At 45.7% G+C, this 23,181-nt stretch overlaps 3 protein-coding genes across 6 annotated transcripts in view; 2 read left to right on the top strand and 1 right to left on the bottom strand.

Annotated features, from left to right (window-relative positions):
• ippk (inositol 1,3,4,5,6-pentakisphosphate 2-kinase) overlaps positions 1 to 5,636 on the top strand; it is a 34,381-nt gene extending 28,745 nt beyond the window's left edge. The window contains exons 11-14 of the mRNA XM_075460063.1: positions 664 to 799; positions 884 to 986; positions 1,071 to 1,162; positions 3,657 to 5,636. Coding sequence (XP_075316178.1) covers positions 664 to 799; positions 884 to 986; positions 1,071 to 1,162; positions 3,657 to 3,876 — 551 coding nt within the window. The 3' untranslated portion in view covers positions 3,877 to 5,636. The remainder of the gene's footprint in view (positions 1 to 663; positions 800 to 883; positions 987 to 1,070; positions 1,163 to 3,656) is intronic.
• Positions 5,637 to 7,167: 1,531 nt separating this feature from the next.
• The window catches only part of cenpp (centromere protein P), a 195,015-nt gene continuing 179,001 nt past the window's right edge, over positions 7,168 to 23,181 (bottom strand). For both annotated transcript variants that reach the window (XM_075460073.1, XM_075460072.1), the window contains exons 7-9: positions 8,254 to 8,333; positions 8,084 to 8,175; positions 7,168 to 7,488 (exon numbers count right to left, since the gene is read on the bottom strand). In XM_075460073.1, the coding sequence (XP_075316188.1) occupies positions 7,358 to 7,488; positions 8,084 to 8,175; positions 8,254 to 8,333 (303 nt within the window). In that variant the 3' untranslated portion in view covers positions 7,168 to 7,357. The remainder of the gene's footprint in view (positions 7,489 to 8,083; positions 8,176 to 8,253; positions 8,334 to 23,181) is intronic.
• ecm2 (extracellular matrix protein 2, female organ and adipocyte specific) overlaps positions 13,717 to 23,181 on the top strand; it is a 51,438-nt gene continuing 41,973 nt past the window's right edge. For all 3 annotated transcript variants that reach the window (XM_075460070.1, XM_075460068.1, XM_075460071.1), the window contains exon 1: positions 13,717 to 14,018. The gene's annotated coding sequence lies outside the window, so the exon portion shown is untranslated. The remainder of the gene's footprint in view (positions 14,019 to 23,181) is intronic.

Genomic DNA, 23,181 nt, shown 5'->3' on the forward strand with positions numbered 1-23,181 from the left:
ATACTAGATTCTCTGAAATGTTGGGTATGCATCATGAGGTTACTACTCATACTCAAACTACCCAAGATGCAACGTAACGTGACGTCACCGATCGTCATTTCCTGTCAAAACGGCAGTTTCAAGCTAGCTACAACGAGGGTAGGTTCACTTCCTGTTTTAAAAACAAAAGCACCAATTGTATGGTAATGGCTTTCCCTATGATAAAAGGCAACGGGTATTTTATTTTGTGAAAATAACCGGAAGTGCGTTAGCTCACTGTGGCTAGCTTTAGTAGCGCCGAATTCGTGGGAACAAAATGGTAAACAGCCGGTATTTTGTCAGGTTTTCAACACGTTGGGGATCTAAACGACTACTTTCTCACCTGAAAATGTTTCAAATGTTGCTAAAGTTTACAGAGTTTAGAGCTTAAGAGAAATCAGCTTCAGGCCGGCTGATTTCAGCTCGGGCAGGAGCAAAATGCATTGTGGGTAAACGCTCTGCATACTGCCTGATTGATCAGTATGTAGTATGCGGTTTTGAACACAGCCCAAGATTTTCTTGTGCCGCCTCCTTCTTCTTCTTCTTCCTCTTTAATATTCGTAAAGCAGCATTTATCTTCTCGGCACAAGCGTTCGGCAGCCTGTTAATCCCGCTCCTTTAACCCCGCTCCGTCTCTGTGCTCAGGCTCTCAGGGTTTACCCAGAGACAGCGTCCTGTTCAGGATCCTTCAGACTCAGATGTTGGACACGCTGGACATCGAAGGTCTTTATCCTCTGTACCGCCGAGTGGAGCAGCACCTGCAGGACTTCCCCAAAGAGAGGTAGAGCTCGGTTAGCCAGAACTGGAGAGAAAACCGCCGTGAAAGTGAAATTAGTTCTCTGATGTGGCCTCCCGTTTGTGCCAGGACTCGTCTTCAGATGGATGGGCCGTATAACGAGGCCTTCCTGGAGAAGGTGCAGAAGTGTCCGATGGAGGACGACCACTCTGCCGACTACGCCGCTGCCAAGGTCGACGTCAAACCTTCTCAGAGGGAAAACACCCGTTCAGTTCAGGATCTAAACGCGACTAACTGCAGTGTGCTCTGACCGCAGGTCCATCAGTACCGCGTTGCCATGACAGCCAAGGACTGCTCCATCATGGTCGCTCTCGTGCCCGGTGACGAGGAGGAGGAGGACGACGAAGGGTAAGATCTGTTATCTGAGTTTAAAGGAAGTCAAATTTATTTTAGGGCTGGGCGAGTTAACTCGTTATTATCGCGTTAACTTAATTAACTCGTTAATTATTTAACGCCGAGAAAGTTCTTCCAGACGGCGGAGTGGACAGAACCAAAGTCATCTGTAAACACTGCCAAGTTGAATTGTCTTCTCAGCGTAGTAGTTCCAGTCTAAAATATCACTTAAAGGCAAAACACACAACTGATAGCAGCAAGTCATTCAAGGAAACAGACAGTGGAGCGAGGCTTCTACATAAAAACTACAGAAAGATGCTGATGTTAAAAGTGTGTTTGCACAACAAATGTTATGGCACTTTCCTTCATATGGCAGCACATTTAAAATAAAGCTAAATGCTAAAAGCTATACGCTACTTTTGGATTCATTTTTGGATTCTGCGTACAAATGCGATTAATCGTGATTAATCAGGGAAATCATGTGATTAATTAGATTAAACATTTTAATCGTTGTCCAGCCCTAGCTTATTTATGAAGCATGTTTATATAGTTCAAATGGACCAAAGGGCGACACAAAGATGAAGCTGAATATAATCAATCGCTTAAAAAAAGCATTTAATAAGTGAGTAAAATAAAATGCTTGCATGATATGCGGCTCAGCCAGGTCTAAGAGAAGAAGAAATAAATCCTAAACGGTTTTAAAATGATCGGCTCTTTCACTTCTGTCTTATGAAGTTTGCATCACATGACCCGTCACAAAATGAAAAAACTGAACTAATATAAGAAGAAGAATGCTGAATGTGTAAATCAGCATCAGTCTTACTGTTCATGTAACTGCGTCTTTTATTATGAGTTCAGTTTCCAACGGAACCGATCGGGTCAGGAGGTGATCCCTTTAAAGGTGTAGCTCTATTATCAGTATGTTGCCATGGTGATACATCCCAGATCCATAGGTCTGATCTATAGTGCAGTAATTTAATTTAATTTGCCTGTAGTTTGTCTGAAATGTGTCCATCTCAGGGGATTATATTGGCTGAACAGCTCTCTGAATCCCATCGTGTTAATGTTAACTGAGCGTTTAATTCAGCCTTTTTCCCCACCTTCATTCTTAAAGCTATGGTAGGTAATCCTAGAGAGCTAGCAAGAGAGCTAGCAAGATTCGAAAGTGTCCCCTCCTCTAAGCTCCACCCCCCCCCTCCCCATTCCGTCAGTGCTTCATCCAAAGCCGGTAGAACCGCGTGCGCACACGGAGCAGGGAGCCGACAGAGGGGGGCGTAGGCAGAAAGCAGAGGCATCTGATTGGTTTTTTGTAGGCGCTCCAATCCGAGATCAGCGGGACGCTGATACAAAATGCGTTTCTGAACAGGATTACCAACCATGTCTTTAATTTTCATAACTTTGTGTGAGTTAAGACCTTCAGTTTGACATTTGCTTTTTTCAGAAAGTCACAAACCCGAAAGATTTGACATTAAATTCCACATAAAACAACAAAACCAGGTGATGAAATGAGCCTAAAGAGAGCAGCTGGAACAGTTTCACTGCCTGTAGTGGCAGCCAGAGGCCAGCAGGTGGCAGCACCAGCCGGCCTCAGCCTGTAGTAGCAGCCAGAGTCCAGTAGGTGGCAGCACCAGCCGGCCTCAGCCTGTAGTAGCAGCCAGAGTCCAGCAGGTGGCAGCAGCAGCCTCAGCCTGTAGTAGCAGCCAGTCCAGCAGGTGGCAGCACCAGCCGGCCTCAGCCTGTAGTAGCAGCCAGAGTCCACCAGGTGGCAGCCTCAGCCTGTAGTAGCAGCCAGAGTCCAGCAGGTGGCAGCAGCAGCCTCAGCTTGTAGTAGCAGCCAGTCCAGCAGGTGGCAGCACCAGCCGGCCTCAGCCTGTAGTAGCAGCCAGAGGCCAGCAGGTGGCAGCACCAGCCGGCCTCAGCCTGTAGTAGCAGCCAGAGGCCAGCAGGTGGCAGCACCAGCCGGCCTCAGCCTGTAGTAGCAGCCAGAGGCCAGCAGGTAGCAATCGGTGCAATCTGTTGGTTTCCTTAGCTAGGAAATTGTTTTTGAATTGGCTCTATATGAATGAATTGGATTATTTTATGAATAATTATGATTACAATTAATTGAATTCCAATTAGCTTGAATTGGACTTTATCTAAGTGCCTTGAGATGACATTTGTTGTATTTGGCGCTTTATAAATAAAAATGAATTGAATTGGCAGCACCAGCTGTGTAGTGGCTGCCAGCAGGTGGCAGCACCAGCTGTGTAGTGGCAGCCAGAGTCCAGCAGGTGGCAGCACCAGCTGTGTAGTGGCAGCCAGAGTCCAGCAGGTGGCAGCACCAGCTGTGTAGTGGCAGCCAGAGTCCAGCAGGTGGCAGCACCAGCTGTGTAGTGGCTGCCAGCAGGTGGCAGCACCAGCCGTGTAGTGGCAGCCAGAGTCCAGCAGGTGGCAGCACCAGCTGTGTAGTGGCAGCCAGAGTCCAGCAGGTGGCAGCACCAGCCTCATTAATCCTCCTCTTCTCCTCCAGTCTCTCCTCTCAGAGGCGACTCAGGGACCTCAGACCTCCGGCGTTCTCCTGCTCGGTCTCCATCTTGGATCTGGACCCGAAGCCGTTCGACAGCATCTGCCGCCAGCTGCGCCTGGACCAGAAGATCGTCTCCTGCTACCTGAGGACCGGCGGCGCCCTGCCGGGCATCATCCCGTCTGCGGAGAGGGAGGACTGCACGCTGCTCTTCCACCCCATGTGAACGCTCGGGCCGAGAGCGGGGCCGAGAGCGGGGCCGAGAGCGGGGGCGAGCCGGCGCCGCGGCGATGCCTCGGACAGACAGACGGGCGCCGCGGCGACCGCCTCCAGTTTGGCTTCCCGCCGGCCGCTCTGGCTGCTGCTGCTCAACAGAAACAGGATTCCCAGGAAGCCGCCACTCGGCCTCCATGTTTTAGGCGACTTTCAGCCATTTGTTACGGATTCAGGGCGCCGTTGTCATGGCGACGCGATCAGGAGGGGAACCCTTGGCTCCGTTCAGAAAACTAAACTGGAGATCTGTGATTGTGACCTACGTTCGATGTCGTGGTGTGAGGCGTCGCCGGGGCAACCGACAGTCGTTGCCTCAGAGGCGGATCTGATCGAGTCTCCCGTTGGAGGAGACGGTCGTCGTACCCATAATGCTTTGCTTTCATTTATCCTCACTGCGAACATATCGTAACCGACCGGTGGGACTCCAGCTAAGGTCAAAGGTGCCGTTAAAGGATCAGTTCACCCACTTTAGATGAAAACTACAAAAACCTTTCTGGGTCTCACATTTGGGTTTAAAATAAACTGTTTTAGGGAATCAGAGACACGCTTAAAGCATGTGGGGGGGGTTAATGGTGTCAGTTAATGTGGGTTAATAAGGTTAATGAGGACTCCTTTGCAGTTAAAGCACAAATCTGGACTGAAAATTCCTCCCAGGAAATAATCGACTGAATATTTATTCATTTAATCCGGCACATCTGTTTGTTTTCTGTCATGTTGGAGATTATAATTCAGGTTTTATTCCACCATGACGAGCTCAGAGGAGTTTAACACGAAACATTTTATCTGTATCGGCATTTATTTTTACACAAAACGCACACCTCTGATTTAAAAGTCTTTTTTTCCCAGATTCTTTGGTCCAGATCATAAAACAAACTTCTTGGTCACATTGAGCTGATAAATCTGAATAATTTGGGTAAACCGACCCTTTAACGGCTCTGGACTTTTACTACTTTGTTTTATCCGTTGTCACAGCAACGGGAGTCCGAAGCGCCGGTTCTGTCTGCGGAGTCGGGCTCCTCTCACAGCAAAGCTGCCCGGTTAGGTGGAGCCTCGGTTCTGTGGCGTTCTGCTGGAGGCTGAAGGAAAACTGAGGTGCCGCAGGCGTCTAACGCTCCTCGGACTAACGCAACGTGCACGTTTGGCCTGCTTCCATCACTCAGTAACGGATTATCGTTCCGTTTGAACTCTGTTCGTTGTTTCCGTGGAGCTGAGGACCAACGTGTGCCGGCGGCAGATCAGGTGATCAGAGAGGAGCCGCCGCCGCCGCCGCGGCTCGGCTGTGTTTGTGCCATAAGTGGCTTGTTGTCGTGTCCGTCCTGGTGCCAGATTTACGGCGTTTGTTGTGAAACTCACTTTGTTACAGGCTGCGTTCACAGCGCCCGGCTCGGTTTCTGAGCCGCGTGAAAGCGGCCGCGGACACTCCATACCTCGAACTCCCGGCGAACCAAACCGTGTTCAGGAGCGCTGACGGAGGCTTCAGATAAACTGGTAACACTTGACCTCGCTTCCTGTTTACCGTCCACTCTCCCACCTGCATGAGCTCCCTCAGCCAATCAGAACGCACTACAGACAACAGCCGTCACAACACTCCATTTCACCTGATGACTCATCAGCCAATCGGACTTGGGAAAATGAACCTTTTAGGGACAGTTCGCCTCTTCTGACATGAAGCTGTGTAACATCCCATATCAGCAGCATCATTTCTGAACATCTTCTTACCCCCTGCTGCGTCCTGTGAGCAGAGTTCCAGCCTCGTTTTGGTGTTGATGAAGGTAGTCCGGCTAGTTGGCTGGGGTTTAAAAAATAAAGCGTCTTGCTTCTCAGAACAATATGCGTTCAACAGAGTAATACATTTGCATCACAGAATGGTTCTCCAGGAAAAAGTCAGAGCTCACAATCTCTTGGCCCTATTTTCTCTCCCTGCGTATCACTGCCTGCTCTGATATGAGTGATGCAGCAGAACGTGTTGTTCACATGGATTAAAATTGATCTCATTACACTTAATGAGACACAACTGCCTAAAAAATACCATTTCAACCAGATACAGGGACTTTGTTTGAACACAATACATCTTAAGTGAAAAAGTTTGAGAAAAGTTGTTTCGAGTCACATATCACATGAATTAAGCTTTTTTTTTTTTTCATTTGAAGAGGTTTTTAAGCTAATTTCAAGATCACTTTTAACTCAAAAGTCCTAAATATCACATTTATTTCAAGAAATCTTCACAAGCCGATTTTCACTAGTTCCATTGGCAGATTTTTTTGCTTATTTCAAGCAAAAAGTGTCTTTTAACGTCTGTACGAAGGGAGAGAAAATAGGGCCAAGAGATTGTGAGGTCTGACTTTTTCCTGGAGAACCGTTTTGTGATGCAAATGTATTACTCTGTTGAACGCATATTGTTCTGAGAAGCAAAACGCTTCATTTTTTAAACCCCAGCCAACTAGCCGGACTACCTTCATCAACACCAAAACGAGGCTGGAACTCTGCTCACAGGACGCAGCAGGGGGTAAGAAGATGTTCAGAAATGATGTTGCTGATATGGGATGTTACACAGCTTCATGTCAGAAGAGGCGAACTGTCCCTTTAAAGAGGCGAACTATCCCTTTAAATCAGTTTAAAGAGGCTGAAGCACGTCGGCCATCGTGGAGACGGAGAGTGGACGAGCAGCGAACTGAACTGACCACTAATTGTCGTAACTATTTGAACGCCGACTCGACAGGCAGCAGGGCGGCGCCACGGAGGCCGAAAGGAAAAGTTACAGTTTCAGACCTGATGGGAGTCCATGTAGAACTGAGGCGGATCTGCTGTTTTTAACATTTAATTTAACAGTTTTTAAGTTGAGCCCAACCAGAATATCTCAGCTGAAAATATTCAGTTTGTTTTATGGAATGTAAAAAAGAAGAATTAATTCAAACTAATGTAAAACAACAGTAACAGATGTTTAACAGCTGGGCCTTTAACTCTGATCTAATTTAGCTTTAATAACTCCTCAGTTCGGTCTTTTTTAAGCTTTTAGGAGATGAAGTTACAGATGTTTTTACGTGTTTTTTGTAGGATCCTGTAAACGAGCTTTTGAACAGTCTTTAAAAAGGTTACAGTGATGCAGCCTGATTGGTCCGTGGCCTCTGACTCCGCCCCCTGCCTGCGCGTCCTGTTGGAGGAACATCACAACACTGTGATAACTGCGTGTGTGTGTGTGTGTAAATAACCGAGAGAAGAAACTATGTGAAAATACAAAGGCGACACTGCTGTTCGACATTTTGTATTTAAATTATTTATTTTTGTAGATTTTGACCTACGAGCTCTGCTGTTAATGCTGCCACAGTCGTGCTCTTTATATCAAAATAAAGATTTCTAAGAGGCTAAACCCTGTGTCGTGTTTTTATCTCCAACGCTGGATTAAATATCTCTTTGTGTGGATAATAAAATAAAAGTTAGGTGTCCGGTGAAAGGCTGATGGCTCTGATGACGGACTCGATGGCAGCTTCAGGTCCCAGAATCCTCAGCAGGCTCTGAAAGGCCTGAACAGCGCCGCCTACAGGCCCGGAGGGGAAAAGCTGCAGCGCTGCAGAGACGGAGAAACAAAACGTCAATTATCTGCTGATAAAAAGAAGAGACTAATTGTTGTAACTCGTTCGGTTGGAGGGAAACGAAGAAGAACCATCAAATATACTTTATATTCTTTTATGTATTTTTAATGCTTCTTCCACTCTCTGCTGCAATGCTTTTATTTTATGTAAAGCACTTTGAATTGTTTGTACATGAAATTTGATTTGATTTGAAATAAGGAAAAGAATCTGGTGTGGCTGCTCCCAGATGAGTTCCTTATTTAACCTGACACTTTGGCCCCAAACCTAAACAACAACTTATAAATGATGATCTGTTTTTGGATCCAATAAGATCAGTATTTATATGACCAAAGGTACTAATAAGGTAACAAAAACAAGAACACAGAGAAATGTTCCAGCTCAGTTAGACCTAACAGATGTTTTCTCTGTTTAACCGACACATCTGGCTGCTTTGTTTGGATCAACAACTTCTGCTTCTGGTTTTAGAGTCGCAGGTTTATTTTACACTCTTTTAAAAACCTTTGCTGGAGGAAGCTCGTTATCATCTGCATGTTTCCTGACAGAAAGAGGCTGACAGCCTCAGAGTCTCACCTCTGTCGGGGATCTTTGTCAGCAGGTCGATCTTCGGGATGACGGCGCCCTCCGTGGAAACCTCCACCGACCAATGAACGAACAAGACGCAGCTGCGGACACAGAACAGGAAATCAGGAACCTTTCAGCTCAGTGTTTTGGCGGCTGAGCTCCGTCGGGATGATTTTTACCCAGGAAGCTCAGGATGATTCAGGCTCATGACCTCTGACCCGCAGCCTCCAGGAAGAGACGCCACGGACGGAAACTTCTCCTGCAGAGACGGCAAAGAGAAACTGGATCAGTGTGGTCCACGTATAAACATCCAGCAGGGCGACTTCATGGCAGTCATGTGACAGCTCTGCTGTATAAGTAGATATGATTGGCTCATTCTAAGCTAATAAAAACATCATTTAGCAGTGAAATTAGATCCAGGTTTGACGAAATCTGACATTTTTTCCCCCAATAATCTGAAAAATATCGACAGTTGTGTGTAAACTTTGAAAATCACTTCCAGAGTTGGCCTTTGGGTGGCGCTGCATCACATGTTCAGCATCTTAGGTTTCTGAATCACAGAGGTCTGAACAGACTCATCAGAAGCACTGTTTCTAAACAGTGATGTAAAAAAAATTATGATTTTTAAAACGTATTTATCATTATATGATTTTACCGAGTGTGGATAAACCAATGACACTTTGGCCCCAAACCGAACCCTAACCTGACACTTTGGCCCCAAACCGAACCCTAACCTGACACTTTGGCCCCAAACCGAACCCTAACCTGATACTTTGGCCCCAAACCGAACCCTAACCTGACACTTTGGCCCCAAACCGAACCCTAACCTGACACTTTGGCCCCAAACCGAACCCTAACCTGATACTTTGGCCCCAAACCGAACCCTAACTGACACTTTGGCCCCAAACCGAACCCTAACTGACCCTTTGGCCCCAAACCGAACCCTAACTGACACTTTGGCCCCAAACCGAACCCTAACTGACACTTTAGCCCCAAACTGAACCATAACTTGAAACTTTGGCCCCAAACCGAACCCTAACCTGACCCTTTGGCCCCAAACCGAACCCTAACTGACACTTTAGCCCCAAAACCGAACCATAACCTGAAACTTTGGCCCCAAACCGAACCCTAACCTGACACTTTAGCCCCAAACCGAACCCTAACCTGAGACTTTGGCCCCAAACCGAACCCTAACCTGAAACTTTAGCCCCAAACCGAACCCTAACCTGACACTTTGGCTCCCAAACCGAACCCTAACCTGACACTTTGGCTCCCAAACCGAACCCTAACCTGACACTTTGGCCCCAAACCGAACCCTAACCTGACACTTTGGCCCCAAACCGAACCCTAACTGACACTTTGGCCCCAAACCGAACCCTAACCTGACCCTTTGGCCCCAAACCGAACCCTAACCTGAAACTTTAGCCCCAAACCGAACCCTTACCTGACACTTTGGCCCCAAACCGAACCCTAACTTGACCCTTTGGCCCCAAACCGAACCCTAACCTGACACTTTAGCCCCAAACCGTACCCTAACCTGACACTTTGGCCCCAAACCGAACCCTAACCTGACACTTTAGCCCCAAACCGTACCCTAACCTGACACTTTGGCCCCAAACTGAACCCTAACCTGACCCTTTGGCCCCAAACCGAACCCTAACTGACACTTTAGCCCCAAACCGAACCCTAACCTGACACTTTGGCCCCAAACCGAACCCTAACTGACCCTTTAGCCCCAAACCGAACCCTAACTGACACTTTAGCCCCAAACCGAACCCTAACTGACACTTTAGCCCCAAACCGAACCCTAACTGACACTTTAGCCCCAAACCGAACCCTAACTGACACTTTGGCCCCAAACCGAACCCTAACTGACACTTTGGCCCCAAACCGAACCCTAACCTGACACTTTGGTCCCAAACCGAACCCTAACCTGACCCTTTGGCCCCAAACCGAACCCTAACTGACACTTTGGCCCCAAACCGAACCCTAACTGACACTTTGGCCCCAAACCGAACCCTAACTGACACTTTAGCCCCAAACCGAACCCTAACTGACACTTTGGCCCCAAACCGAACCCTAACCTGACACTTTGGTCCCAAACCGAACCCTAACCTGACCCTTTGGCCCCAAACCGAACCCTAACTGACACTTTGGCCCCAAACCGAACCCTAACTGACACTTTGGCCCCAAACCGAACCCTAACTGACACTTTGGCCCCAAACCGAACCCTAACCTGACACTTTAGCCCCAAACCGAACCCTAACTGACACTTTGGCCCCAAACCGAACCATAACCTGACACTTTGGCCCCAAACCGAACCCTAATCTGAGACTTTAGCCCCAAACCGAACCCTAACCTGAGACTTTGGCCCCAAACCGAACCCTAACCTGACACTTTAGCCCCAAACCGAACCCTAACCTGACACTTTAGCCCCAAACCGAACCCTAACCTGACACTTTGGCCCCAAACCGAACCCTAATCTGAGACTTTAGCCCCAAACCGAACCCTAACTGACACTTTATGGCAGTCATGTGACAGCTCTGCTGTATAATTAAATATGATTGGCTCATTCTAAGCTAATAAAAACATCACAATTCATTTAGCAGTGAAATTAGATCCAGATTTTTAAGAAATCTGACATTTTTTCCCCCAATAATCTGAAAAATATCCACAGTTGTGTGTAAACTTTGAAAATCACTTCCAGAGTTGGCCTTTGGGTGGCGCTGCATCACATGTTCAGCATCTTAGGTTTCTGAATCCCAGAGGTCTGAACAGACTCATGAGGAAACCTCAGAGGTGAATTCTTAGAGAGTGAAGTCGTGCTGATTCAGATGATTCGCTGACAGACGGATGAGACTCCAGACACATATTTCAACATCATAGCAACATCTGTCGGTCTGAGAGTCGGTTACGGAGCTAAAGCTGACGGGAGAAAACTTTAGTCAGAGATACGAGATGATTAAACTGAACCTGTAAAACATGGAAGCGTGCGTTGAAACTTTTAACAGATCAATGCAGCAACATTATTCATCATCTGCTGGCTCACAGTTAGCTCACAGTTAGCTCTCAGTTAGCTCTCAGTTAGCTCTCAGTTAGCTCTCAGTTAGCTCACAGTTAGCTCTCAGTTAGCTCTCAGTTAGCTCTCAGTTAGCCAGAGGTGACAGGTAACGAAGTACAAATACTTTGTTAATGTACTTAAGTAAATTTTTCAGGTATATGTATTTTACTTGAGTATTTATTTTTCTGATGACTTTTTACTTTTACTCCCTACATTTATACACAAAAATATGTACTTTCTACTCATAAAACGGAGAAGAAGAGGGGGACGGTAGTAGGGCTGTGTTTAAAAAAAAAAAAAAAAAAAAAAAAAAAATTGATCCACGATCCAATATCGATTCACGCTCAAAAAACACGATATCGATCCAAAAATGTGTGGATCGATCTTCTCCAGGCGACTTGCACAAATTTTTTTTTTTTTTTTTACGCGGAGGCGCACTATAGAAAGCGAGTGCCGGCAAAACGAAATCGAAACTTAAGGCGGCAAAATGGCTGAATCAGCAGCATCACTAAAAACACCACCTGGATTGAAGGCAGATGTTTGGAAACATTTTGGATTAGAGAGTCAGTCCAGGTAGAAGCCCAGAAGGGATGCAGATAAAGTGTGGATGCTTGGGGGTTAGTTTATGTGGTCCAGTGACGATCTGTCTGTCCTTCGGTGTGATGTTGACTTCTTTTTTCAATTAAGCCATCTGTTACATGAGCAACCTCCTGTATGTCATTTCACAAGTCTCTGGTTAAAAGACTGTGGGCAGGGGGTGCTTGAAGTTTTCCAATATGAGGGCCAGTTCATTTTAATTTATTTATGTTTTATTTGGTCATTGTTATTTAGTTCTGGTCATTGTTAATTCTGCCATGGTTATGTTACTTACATTTCAAAATAATACTTGTATTTTTTACTAAAATAAATACTTGATACTTGACTCTTCTCTCTCTCTCTGTGTCCCTCTTACACATACACAGATACAATCACCAACACATGGGGCCGTTTTGTCTATTGGACAGTATTTATTTCCATTATGTCTGTAAATAGATCGATATCGAATCGAATCGTGGATCGAATCGGATCGTGACCTTGTGAATCGAAATCGAATCGATCTAGGGAATTCGGATCGATTCCCAGCCCTAGACGGTAGAGAGAGAACCGAGAATTTGTGCTGTAGCAGCGACATGGAGGAAGGAAGCAAAGCGGGGAACCTTCAAAAGATTCAGAGAAGCAAGACATTCCCCACCCATGGCCACCTCTGCAGTTAGCTCTCAGTTAGCTCACAGTGAGCTCACAGTGAGCTCACAGTTAGCTCTCAGTTAGCTCTCAGTTAGCTCTCAGTTAGCTCACAGTGAGCTCTCAGTTAGCTCACAGTTAGCTCTCAGTTAGCTCACAGTTAGCTCACAGTTAGCTCACAGTGAGCTCTCAGTTAGCTCACAGTGAGCTCTCAGTTAGCTCTCAGTTAGCTCACAGTTAGCTCTCAGTTAGCTCACAGTGAGCTCTCAGTTAGCTCTCAGTTAGCTCAGTGAGCTCTCAGTTAGCTCACAGTGAGCTCTCAGTTAGCTCTCAGTTAGCTCACAGTTAGCTCTCAGTTAGCTCACAGTGAGCTCTCAGTTAGCTCTCAGTTAGCTCTCAGTTAGCTCAGTGAGCTCTCAGTTAGCTCACACTGAGCTCTCAGTTAGCTCTCAGTTAGCTCACAGTGAGCTCACAGTTAGCTCACAGTTAGCTCAGTGAGCTCTCAGTTAGCTCACAGTGAGCTCTCAGTTAGCTCTCAGTTAGCTCAGTGAGCTCTCAGTTAGCTCACAGTTAGCTCACAGTGAGCTCACAGTGAGCTCTCAGTTAGCTCAGTGAGCTCTCAGTTAGCTCACAGTGAGCTCACAGTGAGCTCTCAGTTAGCTCAGTTAGCTCTCAGTTAGCTCACAGTTAGCTCACAGTGAGCTCTCAGTTAGCTCACAGTGAGCTCTCAGTTAGCTCACAGTTAGCTCACAGTGAGCTCACAGTGAGCTCACAGCTAGCTCACAGTTAGCTCTCAGCTAGCTCACAGTTAGCTCTCAGCTAGCTCACAGTTAGCTCTCAGTTAGCTCACAGTGAGCTCACAGTTAGCTCACAGTTAGCTCACAGTTAGCTCTCAGTTAGCTCACAGTGAGCTCACAGTTAGCTCACAGTTAGCTCACAGTGAGCTCACAGCTAGCTCACAGTTAGCTCTCAGCTAGCTCACAGTTAGCTCTCAGCTAGCTCACAGTTAGCTCTCAGTTAGCTTGGGGAAAGGAGTTTGGTTGGGACGGAGCTGAGCTTTCGGTGTGCTCACAGAACCAGAGTTACATCCAGCGCCTTGTTTCCAGCGAGCAGAAACCAAAGTTAGCATCTTAGCGGTGTAACTGCTGACCAACAGACTCTGCTGCACAGGCGGAGCTCACGAAGAATCACAGAACGAGCTTTAGATTTAACCCAAGACAGGAAAAATGCTCAGATGTTAGAAACCCACTGACTTTTACTGTCATTAGTTTGAGGTTTGCGTGTCTTTAGCTCCTCTGGGTGACACTGAGGTGAGACGTTTGTTCTCCTGTGACCTCTGACCTCTCCTCCACCTCCTCCGTGGACATCCACACGGTTTGTTCTGCCTCAGCTGGACTACGGGAGCCTGCTGAGCCTCCTCATGTTTCTGTTTCCCTCAGATGTCCTGCAGCATGCTGGCAGCGTCTCCCCCCCGACAGGAAGACACATGTTCACAAGCTCTGTCAGCCCGCTCGGCTCCACACAACCACCGAGCAGACTCCTCGCTCTGCAGCAGAAGGCTTCACGGTGTCATCAGGCAGCGACGCTGAAGCTCAACCAGAGGAGACGAAAACAGGGCTGAAGAGTTTGGCTTCCACTCCTGCAGCTGTCTTCAAACTGCCGGTAACGTAGACTTAATGTCTGTCTGTCCTCAGCTCCTCCCCTCGCCTGCCCGTCTGTCTGTCTGTCTGTCTGTCTGTCTTTCCGTCTTTTAAGGATTTGTAAACGAGAATATAAAGCCAGCAGAGCTCTGAGATCCAAGGACTCAGGTCAGCTGGTCCAGTCCAGAGTCCAGACTAAACATGGAGAAGCAGCATTTAGCTGTTATGCTGCAAACAAGTGGAACAAACTGCCAGTGGAGATTAAACTTTCACCAAATGGAGACATTTTTAAATCCAGGTTAAAAACATTTCTGTTCTCATGTGTCTATGCATGAAATCTGCACGCTATCTTTGAACTTATCTGGACTGTTGCTTGATTTTAAATTCATTTAAATGATTTTATTTGTTTCTCTTTATATTCTTTTATGTATTTTAATGCTTCTTCCACTCCCTGCTGCAATGCTTTTATTTTATGTAAAGCACTTTGAATTGTTTGTACATGAAATGTGCTACAAATAAATTTGATTTGATTTGATAAACAGTTGCTGCAGAACATCAACTATGAGCTGAGAGATTCGGGGAGAATGACTCAGTCCTGACTCAGGTTCAGCCTTTTTTTTTCAGTGGATTCTCAGAGCCTCAGTCTGATTAATACAGAGTAGTAATACAGCTATTCTATAATACAGAAAGGAAGACTAATTTCATCACTTCACAGCCCCTCTCCGGCTTAGTGAACGCAGACGTAAGATCTGACCCGACGGGCAGAGAAACTGAGCTTTGACCAGGACTAGGGATGGGAATTGATAAGATTTTTACGATTCCAATTCCATTTTCGATTCTGCTTAAGGATTCGGTTCTTTATCGGTTCCCTTATCGATGGGGAACTAGGGACCACGGCCCTCAGTTCCTGGAACCATTTCAGCTCCTCCTCAGCTGGGTCTGTTCTGGTTTCCATAGGAACACATCTGACGGAGGTGTTTGGTGGCTGGTAGCTCCGCCCCTTGGTGGTCTGTAACTCCGCCCCTTGGTGGTCTGTAACTCCGCCCCTTGGTGGCTGGTAGCTCCGCCCCTTGGTGGTCGGTAGCTCCGCCCCTTGGTGGTCTGTAACTCCGCCCCTTGGTGGCTGGTAGCTCCGCCCCTTGGTGGTCGGTAGCTCCGCCCCTTGGTGGTCGGTAGCTCCGCCCCTTGGTGGTCGGTTGCTCCGCCCCTTGGCATGTTGTCAGGCTGAAATGTTTCCTCATACCACACGGACACAACCTTGGCGTGTTTAATAAGTTAAACCTCCACGTGGTCTCCTTTGTCTGCGGCGCTCTGCTCTCCTTCCTTCATGAAACCAAGAAGTACGGCCTGCGCTCCATCCTGCGTCTCCTGACTCTCTCTGTGAGCTCTGCCAGCCTCCATGTTAGACGCCCCATGTGATCGTCCATGATTAATATCACCATCAGTGTTCGAATTACGGGGGGTACTGGGGGGGTCTGACCCCCCCCGATTGAGACTTGATACCTCCCAAATGGGACTAAATTACACTTTTGGGGGGTACTGAAAAAATTTATCCATTATTAAAATCAGGTGTTGAAAATGTCTTATTACTTAGTATTTTTCAACGTGTACTATGAATAACCAAATAAAATGCGTTTTGGAACACCCCTTCAATGGACTGTACCACCAGCGGGCGTTTCGCATGTTCGCAGGCAGCTCGCGCATAGTCCAAAACATCGGCAGCACTGATATGCAGCAGGGTGTTGATGCCCGTTATGATGTTTGAGATGCGAGCGCGTGGAATTAAGCTGTCAAGGTGGAGGTTTCCTGTGATTTGTTAAATGAAACTAACAAATCAGACTAATATTATTTCAACTTTAAAGCACTGAACTTACAAACACTCAAGACAGGTGACCGCCCTTCCCTTTCTCCCATGAGAGAAAAGTTAGCCTAGTACTACATCAGAGGAATTCCATCGCGTCAACATGCACAAGTAGTCTCAGTTCAAAGACAGAGGCGAACTGCTCTAATCCAGAATACACCAACCAACATACTTGATGTCAGAAAATAAAGTACAAGGCTTATCATGTGTTTAAAGCACAATTGGAATATTATCATTTAACTAAGTTAGAAGAAGGCAAATGGATAGTGTGACTCCACCAAGCAAGAAGCAAGGATAGCTGTGTCGAGCAAGGAGGCAAAAAGGATAGCATGGCCACAAAGAGGTAGGAAAAATGGGATTCCTTACCATATGTCCGCCGTGACAAATATAGGATTAATCATAATTTTGACTGTGTTTGAAGCCATTTCATGTAGCAGCTAGCAGTATACCATGACTACTAGCACCACGGGGCTGTCTGATAGCACTTTTCAATCTCAAGAAAAGCGCACACTGTTTACAGCGGACATTACAAGCTATGTTGAATTTGGCAGTTGTAGTCTGATAATTTACAGCTTGATTCTGTATGCGTCATTGGGTTCACTTTGCTGATTGACATTTCTTGATTGGGTCTCATGGGCACTACATAATGTAGGCTAGTTGCTAGTGGGCTTTTGGTAAGCCATACAGCTGTTTGAAGTTGGGTCGTTGCTAGGTTTAATATTTATGTATTATTCTGCATGTGTTGGTTCTGCTGCTGTGCTTGTTGCTAACTGGAAAGTTAGCAACGTCCTGCTGCAGCAACGTGTGTGAGGGCCCCCTACGCAGACCGGCTGCCTCCGCCTCCGCCAGCAGGCTACGCTTATTAGGCGAGACGTCAGCAATTAAAGGATTGTTGTCTGACTGCGTCGCCGCACGCCGCCTCCTGATGCACGTGACTCTGTCCCCCTCATGTCTGCGGCTGAGCGCGTTACGTGCCTCTGCGACACTCACAAGAGGAACCGAATCGCTGACGTCCATGACTATGTTTTTATTATTATTTTGGGACTATTTTTACACCTATTATTTTTTCCTCCTGACTGTTTTAGTGTATAATTGTGCTGTAGTATTTTCATTGGTTGACGTATGATTTTTGCGTTTTGTTTTTTTATTCCAGCTATTTCGTTAAAGTAATTTTAGTGTTTCTAATGTGACCTCATGATTCTAATGTGAGACAAACTTTGGCTAGGTGGTTGAACTTGACAGTGCTGCGTGCAGATTTGAGCTGAATTCACCTGCGTAGCGCGGATTTTGCAGGGTTGCCAGATGATTTCCAAACATGCTCAAACCCCGCCTGGAGGCACTAAATCTAAACTGAACCAGTCTAAACTTAATTCTATTTATTTCTATGGCCATAGAGCCATATACAGATACAGAAAAACTCGCCCAATACCCATTTTTACCCGCAGTCATCCAAAACAGCCCAATCTGGCAACACGGAGTTTATGGAGACGAGTGCTTTGATGTGATCTTCCCGCGAACATGGTCACTTGATTCATCTGAGGCTCTAGCAGGGAGTTTGCAAATGATAACGTATTGTTGTGTTTGCATATCATGATATTATCATGATATTTTTTTTGGGGGGGGGACGTCATCAATTGATCCGCAAAAAGTCCGACCCCCCCGAAGCCCGGTGGATAATTCGAACACTGATCACCGTCATGCAGACCATGAACACGGTGGCCTCCCCGCTCTTCATGTTAGCTTCTTGGTGCTGTTTCTTCTTCTCTCCTTACTTTTACCGGTTTTGTTTTGTTCTGTTTTGTTGTTGAATGTGGCGCTAAAGTAACACGTCGCTGTCGCAGACGGCTGCATCGCATCAGTCCCCATCAGGTCCGACTCATGTGGGAATGCAGACTGAAACAGTTCCGCTGGGGAAGGGCGGTTATCAGAACTGCTCTGTCCGAATGCGGCTAATGATTCAGAGTCAGAGGTTTGTGTGGCGAAAAAGGTCCGAACCCAAAGTTTTTGCTAAAACTATAAGGACACTTACTACATGAACTGCGAATGCTGCAGTCGCTGCCCCAGAACTGCGGGGAACATCAAGTTTGCCGACAGCACTTTGCAGCTTAAACGTGACACTCTGGTGAAACAATGGCTGTGTTCGAAACCGCATACTTCTCCTACTACTCCTACTAACTTTGTGAGTTAGTAAGCAGAACTTCCCGGATGCATACTAGATTCTCTGAAATGTTGGGTATGCATCATGGGGTTACTACCAGGGCTCTAATTTAACACCAGCCAACCGGCCAAATGCTGGTGAAATTTCAATTTGGCTGGTAGAAAAGACCAACTTACTAGACACTTTAACCCATTAGTGAGTGTGCGTTTGGCTGGTAAGATTAACATCTACTAGCCATTTTGGCTGGTGATGAAAAAAGTTAATTTAGAGCCCTGGTTACTACTCATACTCAAACTACCCAAGATGCAACGTAACGTGACGTCGCCGATCGTCATTTCCTGTCAAAACGGCAGTTTCAAGCTAGCTACAACGAGGGTAGGTTCACTTCCTGTTTTCAAAACAAAAGCACCAATTGTATGGTAATGGCTTTCCCTATGATAAAAGGCAACGGGTATTTTATTTTGTGAAAATAACCGGAAGAGCGTTAGCTCACTGCGGCTAGCTTTAGTAGCGCCGAATTCGTGGGAACAAAATGGTAAACAGCCGGTATTTTGTCAGGTTTTCAACACGTTGGGGATCTAAACGACTACTTTCTCACCTGAAAATGTTTCAAATGTTGCTAAAGTTTACAGAGTTTAGAGCTTAAGAGAAATCAGCTTCAGGCCGGCTGATTTCGGCTCGGGCAGGAGCGAAATGCATTGTGGGTAAACGCTCTGCATACTGTCTGATCAATGAGTATGCAGTATGTAGTATTCAGTATGTAGTATGTAGTATGCAGTATGCAGTATGTAGTATGTAGTATGCAGTATGTAGTATGCAGTATGTAGTATTCAGTATGCAGTATGTAGTATGCAGTATGTAGTATGCAGTATGTAGTATGTAGTATGCAGTATGCAGTATGTAGTATGCAGTATGTAGTATGCAGTATTCAGTATGTAGTATGTAGTATGCAGTATGTAGTATGCAGTATGTAGTATGCAGTATGCAGTATTCAGTATGTAGTATGTAGTATGCAGTATGTAGTATGCAGTATGCAGTATTCAGTATGTAGTATGTAGTATGCAGTATGTAGTATGCAGTATGTAGTATGTAGTATGCAGTATGTAGTATGCAGTATGCAGTATGTAGTATGCAGTATGTAGTATGCAGTATGTAGTATGCAGTATGTAGTATACATACTACATGTAGTATGCAGTATGTAGTATGCAGTATGTAGTATGCAGTATGTAGTATACATACTACATGTAGTATGTAGTATGTAGTATGCAGTATGTAGTATGTAGTATGTAGTATGCAGTATGTAGTATGCAGTATGTAGTATGCAGTATGCAGTATGTAGTATACATACTACATGTAGTATGTAGTATGTAGTATGTAGTATGCAGTATGTAGTATACATACTACATGTAGTATGCAGTATGTAGTATACATACTACATGTAGTATGTAGTATGTAGTATGCAGTATGTAGTATACATACTACATGTAGTATGCAGTATGTAGTATGCAGTATGCAGTTTTGAACACAGCCACAACGTTCGCCTCGAGCACAGAGTACACCGAGACATGTTAACCAATGAAAAAGCAGCGCCGCTGCCGGCTGCTTGTAGAAGACGAGAGGCTGTAAATCACAGCGCAGAGGAGGCAGAAATGATGCTGAACTTTAACACTTTTTGCACTTCGCTGCTCAGGAGAAACTTTATCAAACCCGTCACCAAATTCAAAAGCCAGCTCGATCTTCAAAGGTATGAGTAATACAGTGAAAATGAGTAGAAATGTGAATATTTGGTTTGTATTTTGATTTACGGTGTGTGTGCCTCCCAGTGAAAAAAGTTAGCCTGGAGCCCTGAATCAGGTATCTTGGTGTTCCTGGTGTTGCTTTGCTCCAACGGGCCTACGCTGCCTTTGTGTGCAGCACCCTGGAGGTAAATCTGGGCTCAACTTTTCATCATGTGGGCGAAGAAGTCCAGACTGTCAGCAGCGTTTCTGGGTTCATTTGTGGATTCTCGCGTCATTTATCCAGTAAAAGCTGTTCTGTGGCTGCACGTTTCCTTCTGTTCGTGTTTTAAATCACAATAAACTGAACGTAGTTTAATAAAAGAAAAACAGAAACTTATCAGCTGTGAGGGAGAACTTCAAACTAATGCCACTAAAGGAAGCTTCGGTCTTTGGTTCAGAGTGAAGAAAATGGAATTTGTTGTTTGTTTATACAGAATCAGCACGTGATGTAGATCACTCAAAGTTTAAAGTCGAATTAAAAAGTCGTTTCTGACAGATTTATTCTTTAGTCTTTGATCCTCTGCTGCTCAGGCTGGAAGTCTCTCCATCTGAGCCTGCTCATCCAGAAGCTGAACTCCCCTCCCTCCCGTTCTCTCCTCTCCCTCCCGTTCTCTCCCGTTCTCTCCCCTCCCTCCTGTTCTCTCCCCTCCCTCCCGTTCTCTCCCGTTCTCTCCCCTCCCTCCCGTTCTCTCCCCTCCCTCCCCTCCCTCCCGTTCTCTCCCCTCCTGTTCTCTCCCCTCCCTCCCGTTCTCTCCCGTTCTCTCCCCTCCCTCCCGTTCTCTCCCCTCCCTCACATGGATCCGTCTCTCTCTTTGGACTCCCATTGATCCCTGGCTTCCTATTGGTCGGGCTGAGGTGAGGAGGGAGGCCCTCACAGTTAATGCTGAGCGTGGGCGGGTGTGACGGTTAAAATATGTTCACTGATGTTACAGGAAACTTTATGAAAGATAACAGCAAAAACACACGAATAAATGAGTAAAAAATGAATAGTTTCTAACAGAAGTGCACAGAGCTGGGGATCCTTCCTGGAATTACAAGGATTAAATGTCTTATTTTAAAGCTGCGGTCGGCAACTTTTTTTTAGTCATATTAGCTTGAACTGTCATGGGATTCTGGAAGTAGAATATTAAATAGGCTGTTTAGGAAAAATAATGAAATCTGTAGCTCCCTCTGAAGCCTGTAATCATGCTTGCAAAAACCGAGCGCTCCCGGCTGTTTTTAACCAATCAAGTTAGGGTGGAGGAATCCTACCTGTCAATCACAGCTTGTGCACACGCTGCTGAGCGTGAGTCTGCCCCAGCTTGTGTGCGCTCACACTGGTGTGAACTCACGTGCACAACCTCGTCCACAGAGGGGGAGGGGTTTGGGGGGCGATTCGGAGCTTGTTAGAGGTTGGGGGAGGGACCTGAAAGTTGTATCAGTTCGAATTTTCCGACTTTAGACTCGGAATTTTGAAAACCTGCCGACGGCAGCTTTAACAGTTGATTTAAATCTTAATAGTCGTTTTTGTCTCTAAAAAAAGCTAAAAACATAAGAAATGAGCATTTCTTTTCTTTTTTGCCAGTGTATTTTGTCTATTTTTAAAATATTATGGTCTGCATATTAACTTTTATCCGTCATATTTCACAATCTTAATCTGTTTTTACCTTTACGTGCCCAAATGAGCAAACGTTGCTTCAACCTGGCACGAGACATCTCTTCTCTCATGATTAATGCTTCTGTGCATTGTCCCTGTTTTAAATAAATAAATAAATAAATGATAATAAAAGACTCAGTGCACCAACATCCAGTCCAGCCTTAAGTTTCCAGGCTTCTACATCCCGGGCAGATGATCGTAGTTCTCTGCCCTGACACCAAGATATGATAATAATCTTTACTCCCGTTAGTTTAGCTTCACATGCCGAGTAGATTATAATAATAAAAAGCTCATCCTGTAATTTGCTTTATGTGTTTCTAAACAGAAAGTGCAAAACATTTGAATTTTCCTGTAATGTCTTCAGTTCCAGTTACTGTGAACGAACACAGCAGACGTAAATCTCTCCGACACCCATCATGAGTGGATGTAGCCCCCATCATGGGTGGAGGTAGCCAGTGGAGCGGGAACTGGGGGTGCGGGAGGTGCAGCAGCACCCCCTGGTGGCGGAGCTTCGAAACTGACATGAAAATAAAGCTACGGCTATTTATTTATTAATTTCAAACTGTTGTTTTCCGCTCTGCTGATATTATATATTGTGTTCATGAAGTGAGATGGCAATATCTTAGCTCTTAAAATAATAAATAAATATTTAAATAAATAAAATTTGTTGTGTGGCCAATCAGATTTTCTTTTGTCCTGACGTGATTGAGATTCCTCGAAACAAAACCCGCGAGCCCGCTGAGTAGAACGTTTCAATAAGAGTAGCAAAGAGTAGCAAACATGTCGCAGAAGAGAATTTCGTCTTTTTTTCAAAGCCTCCCCAATCCCAAACTTTTGAAGATCAGTAATCCACAGCCCAACGACGAAGAATACCAAGCACTGGAGCGTCAGGACAAGGTAGCTGCCGCTGATACTGATGTGATCCCTGTTAGCACTGCTGCTAGGCTAGCAGCAGTGCTAACAGCGTGCTATCAGCGTGTTGTGTGCCACATTGTAATAGAGTAGGCCTAATAGGTCTATAATAATAATACTGTGTAATAGTAATAATAATAATAATAATAATGTGACAATGTATTTATTTTTATTCAATATCAGCTGCACTGAAAAGCAATGCAGTAACTCTGCCGCAACAAAGGGGGAAATGGCAAGTCATTGGGTTATGCTATTTTCATGTATAGCACCGCCGAGTGTTTTGTGTTTAATTGCTATTTTCAGTGCCGTAGGTAGTGCTGGCAAGAGCGAGTTCATGAGTTGCTACCATTGATGGATTCTGAAGGAGTGAGTCAGATGGGATTTGCCATGCCCTAAAATTGATTAGAATGCAGGAAATTGCATCTAAAAAAAAAAAAAATTTCGGGGGGAGGGCCCCCAGACCCCCCGTTCAAAATTTCGCCACCCACCAACAGTACCCCCTGCCGAAAATGTGTTCCCGTACCTCTGGATGTGGCCCCCATCCTGGGTGGATGTGGCCCCCATCATTTCATCTGAAAGCTACGATAAGCGCAGCTAACTCAACGCCAACATCTCAGCCTCCTTTTTCAGAATTTAGGCCGAACAGGAAGCTGCAGACGGGAGATATTTGTGCTCCGGAGCTGGCGCTTGGTTTGTCCCATTCGGGCTCCCGTAGAGGTGCAACATGGAGGAATAATGAAGAAAAGACAGCTCTGAATACTCTGCCAGCAGATGCCTGAAATGTTTCTAATGCTGGATTCATAAGTATAAACTTGTGCAGATGTTTGAACACAGTCAAAC

The sequence above is a fragment of the Odontesthes bonariensis genome, chromosome 3, assembly GCF_027942865.1.
Source record: "Odontesthes bonariensis isolate fOdoBon6 chromosome 3, fOdoBon6.hap1, whole genome shotgun sequence".
In the NCBI taxonomy this organism is placed as follows: domain Eukaryota; kingdom Metazoa; phylum Chordata; class Actinopteri; order Atheriniformes; family Atherinopsidae; genus Odontesthes; species Odontesthes bonariensis.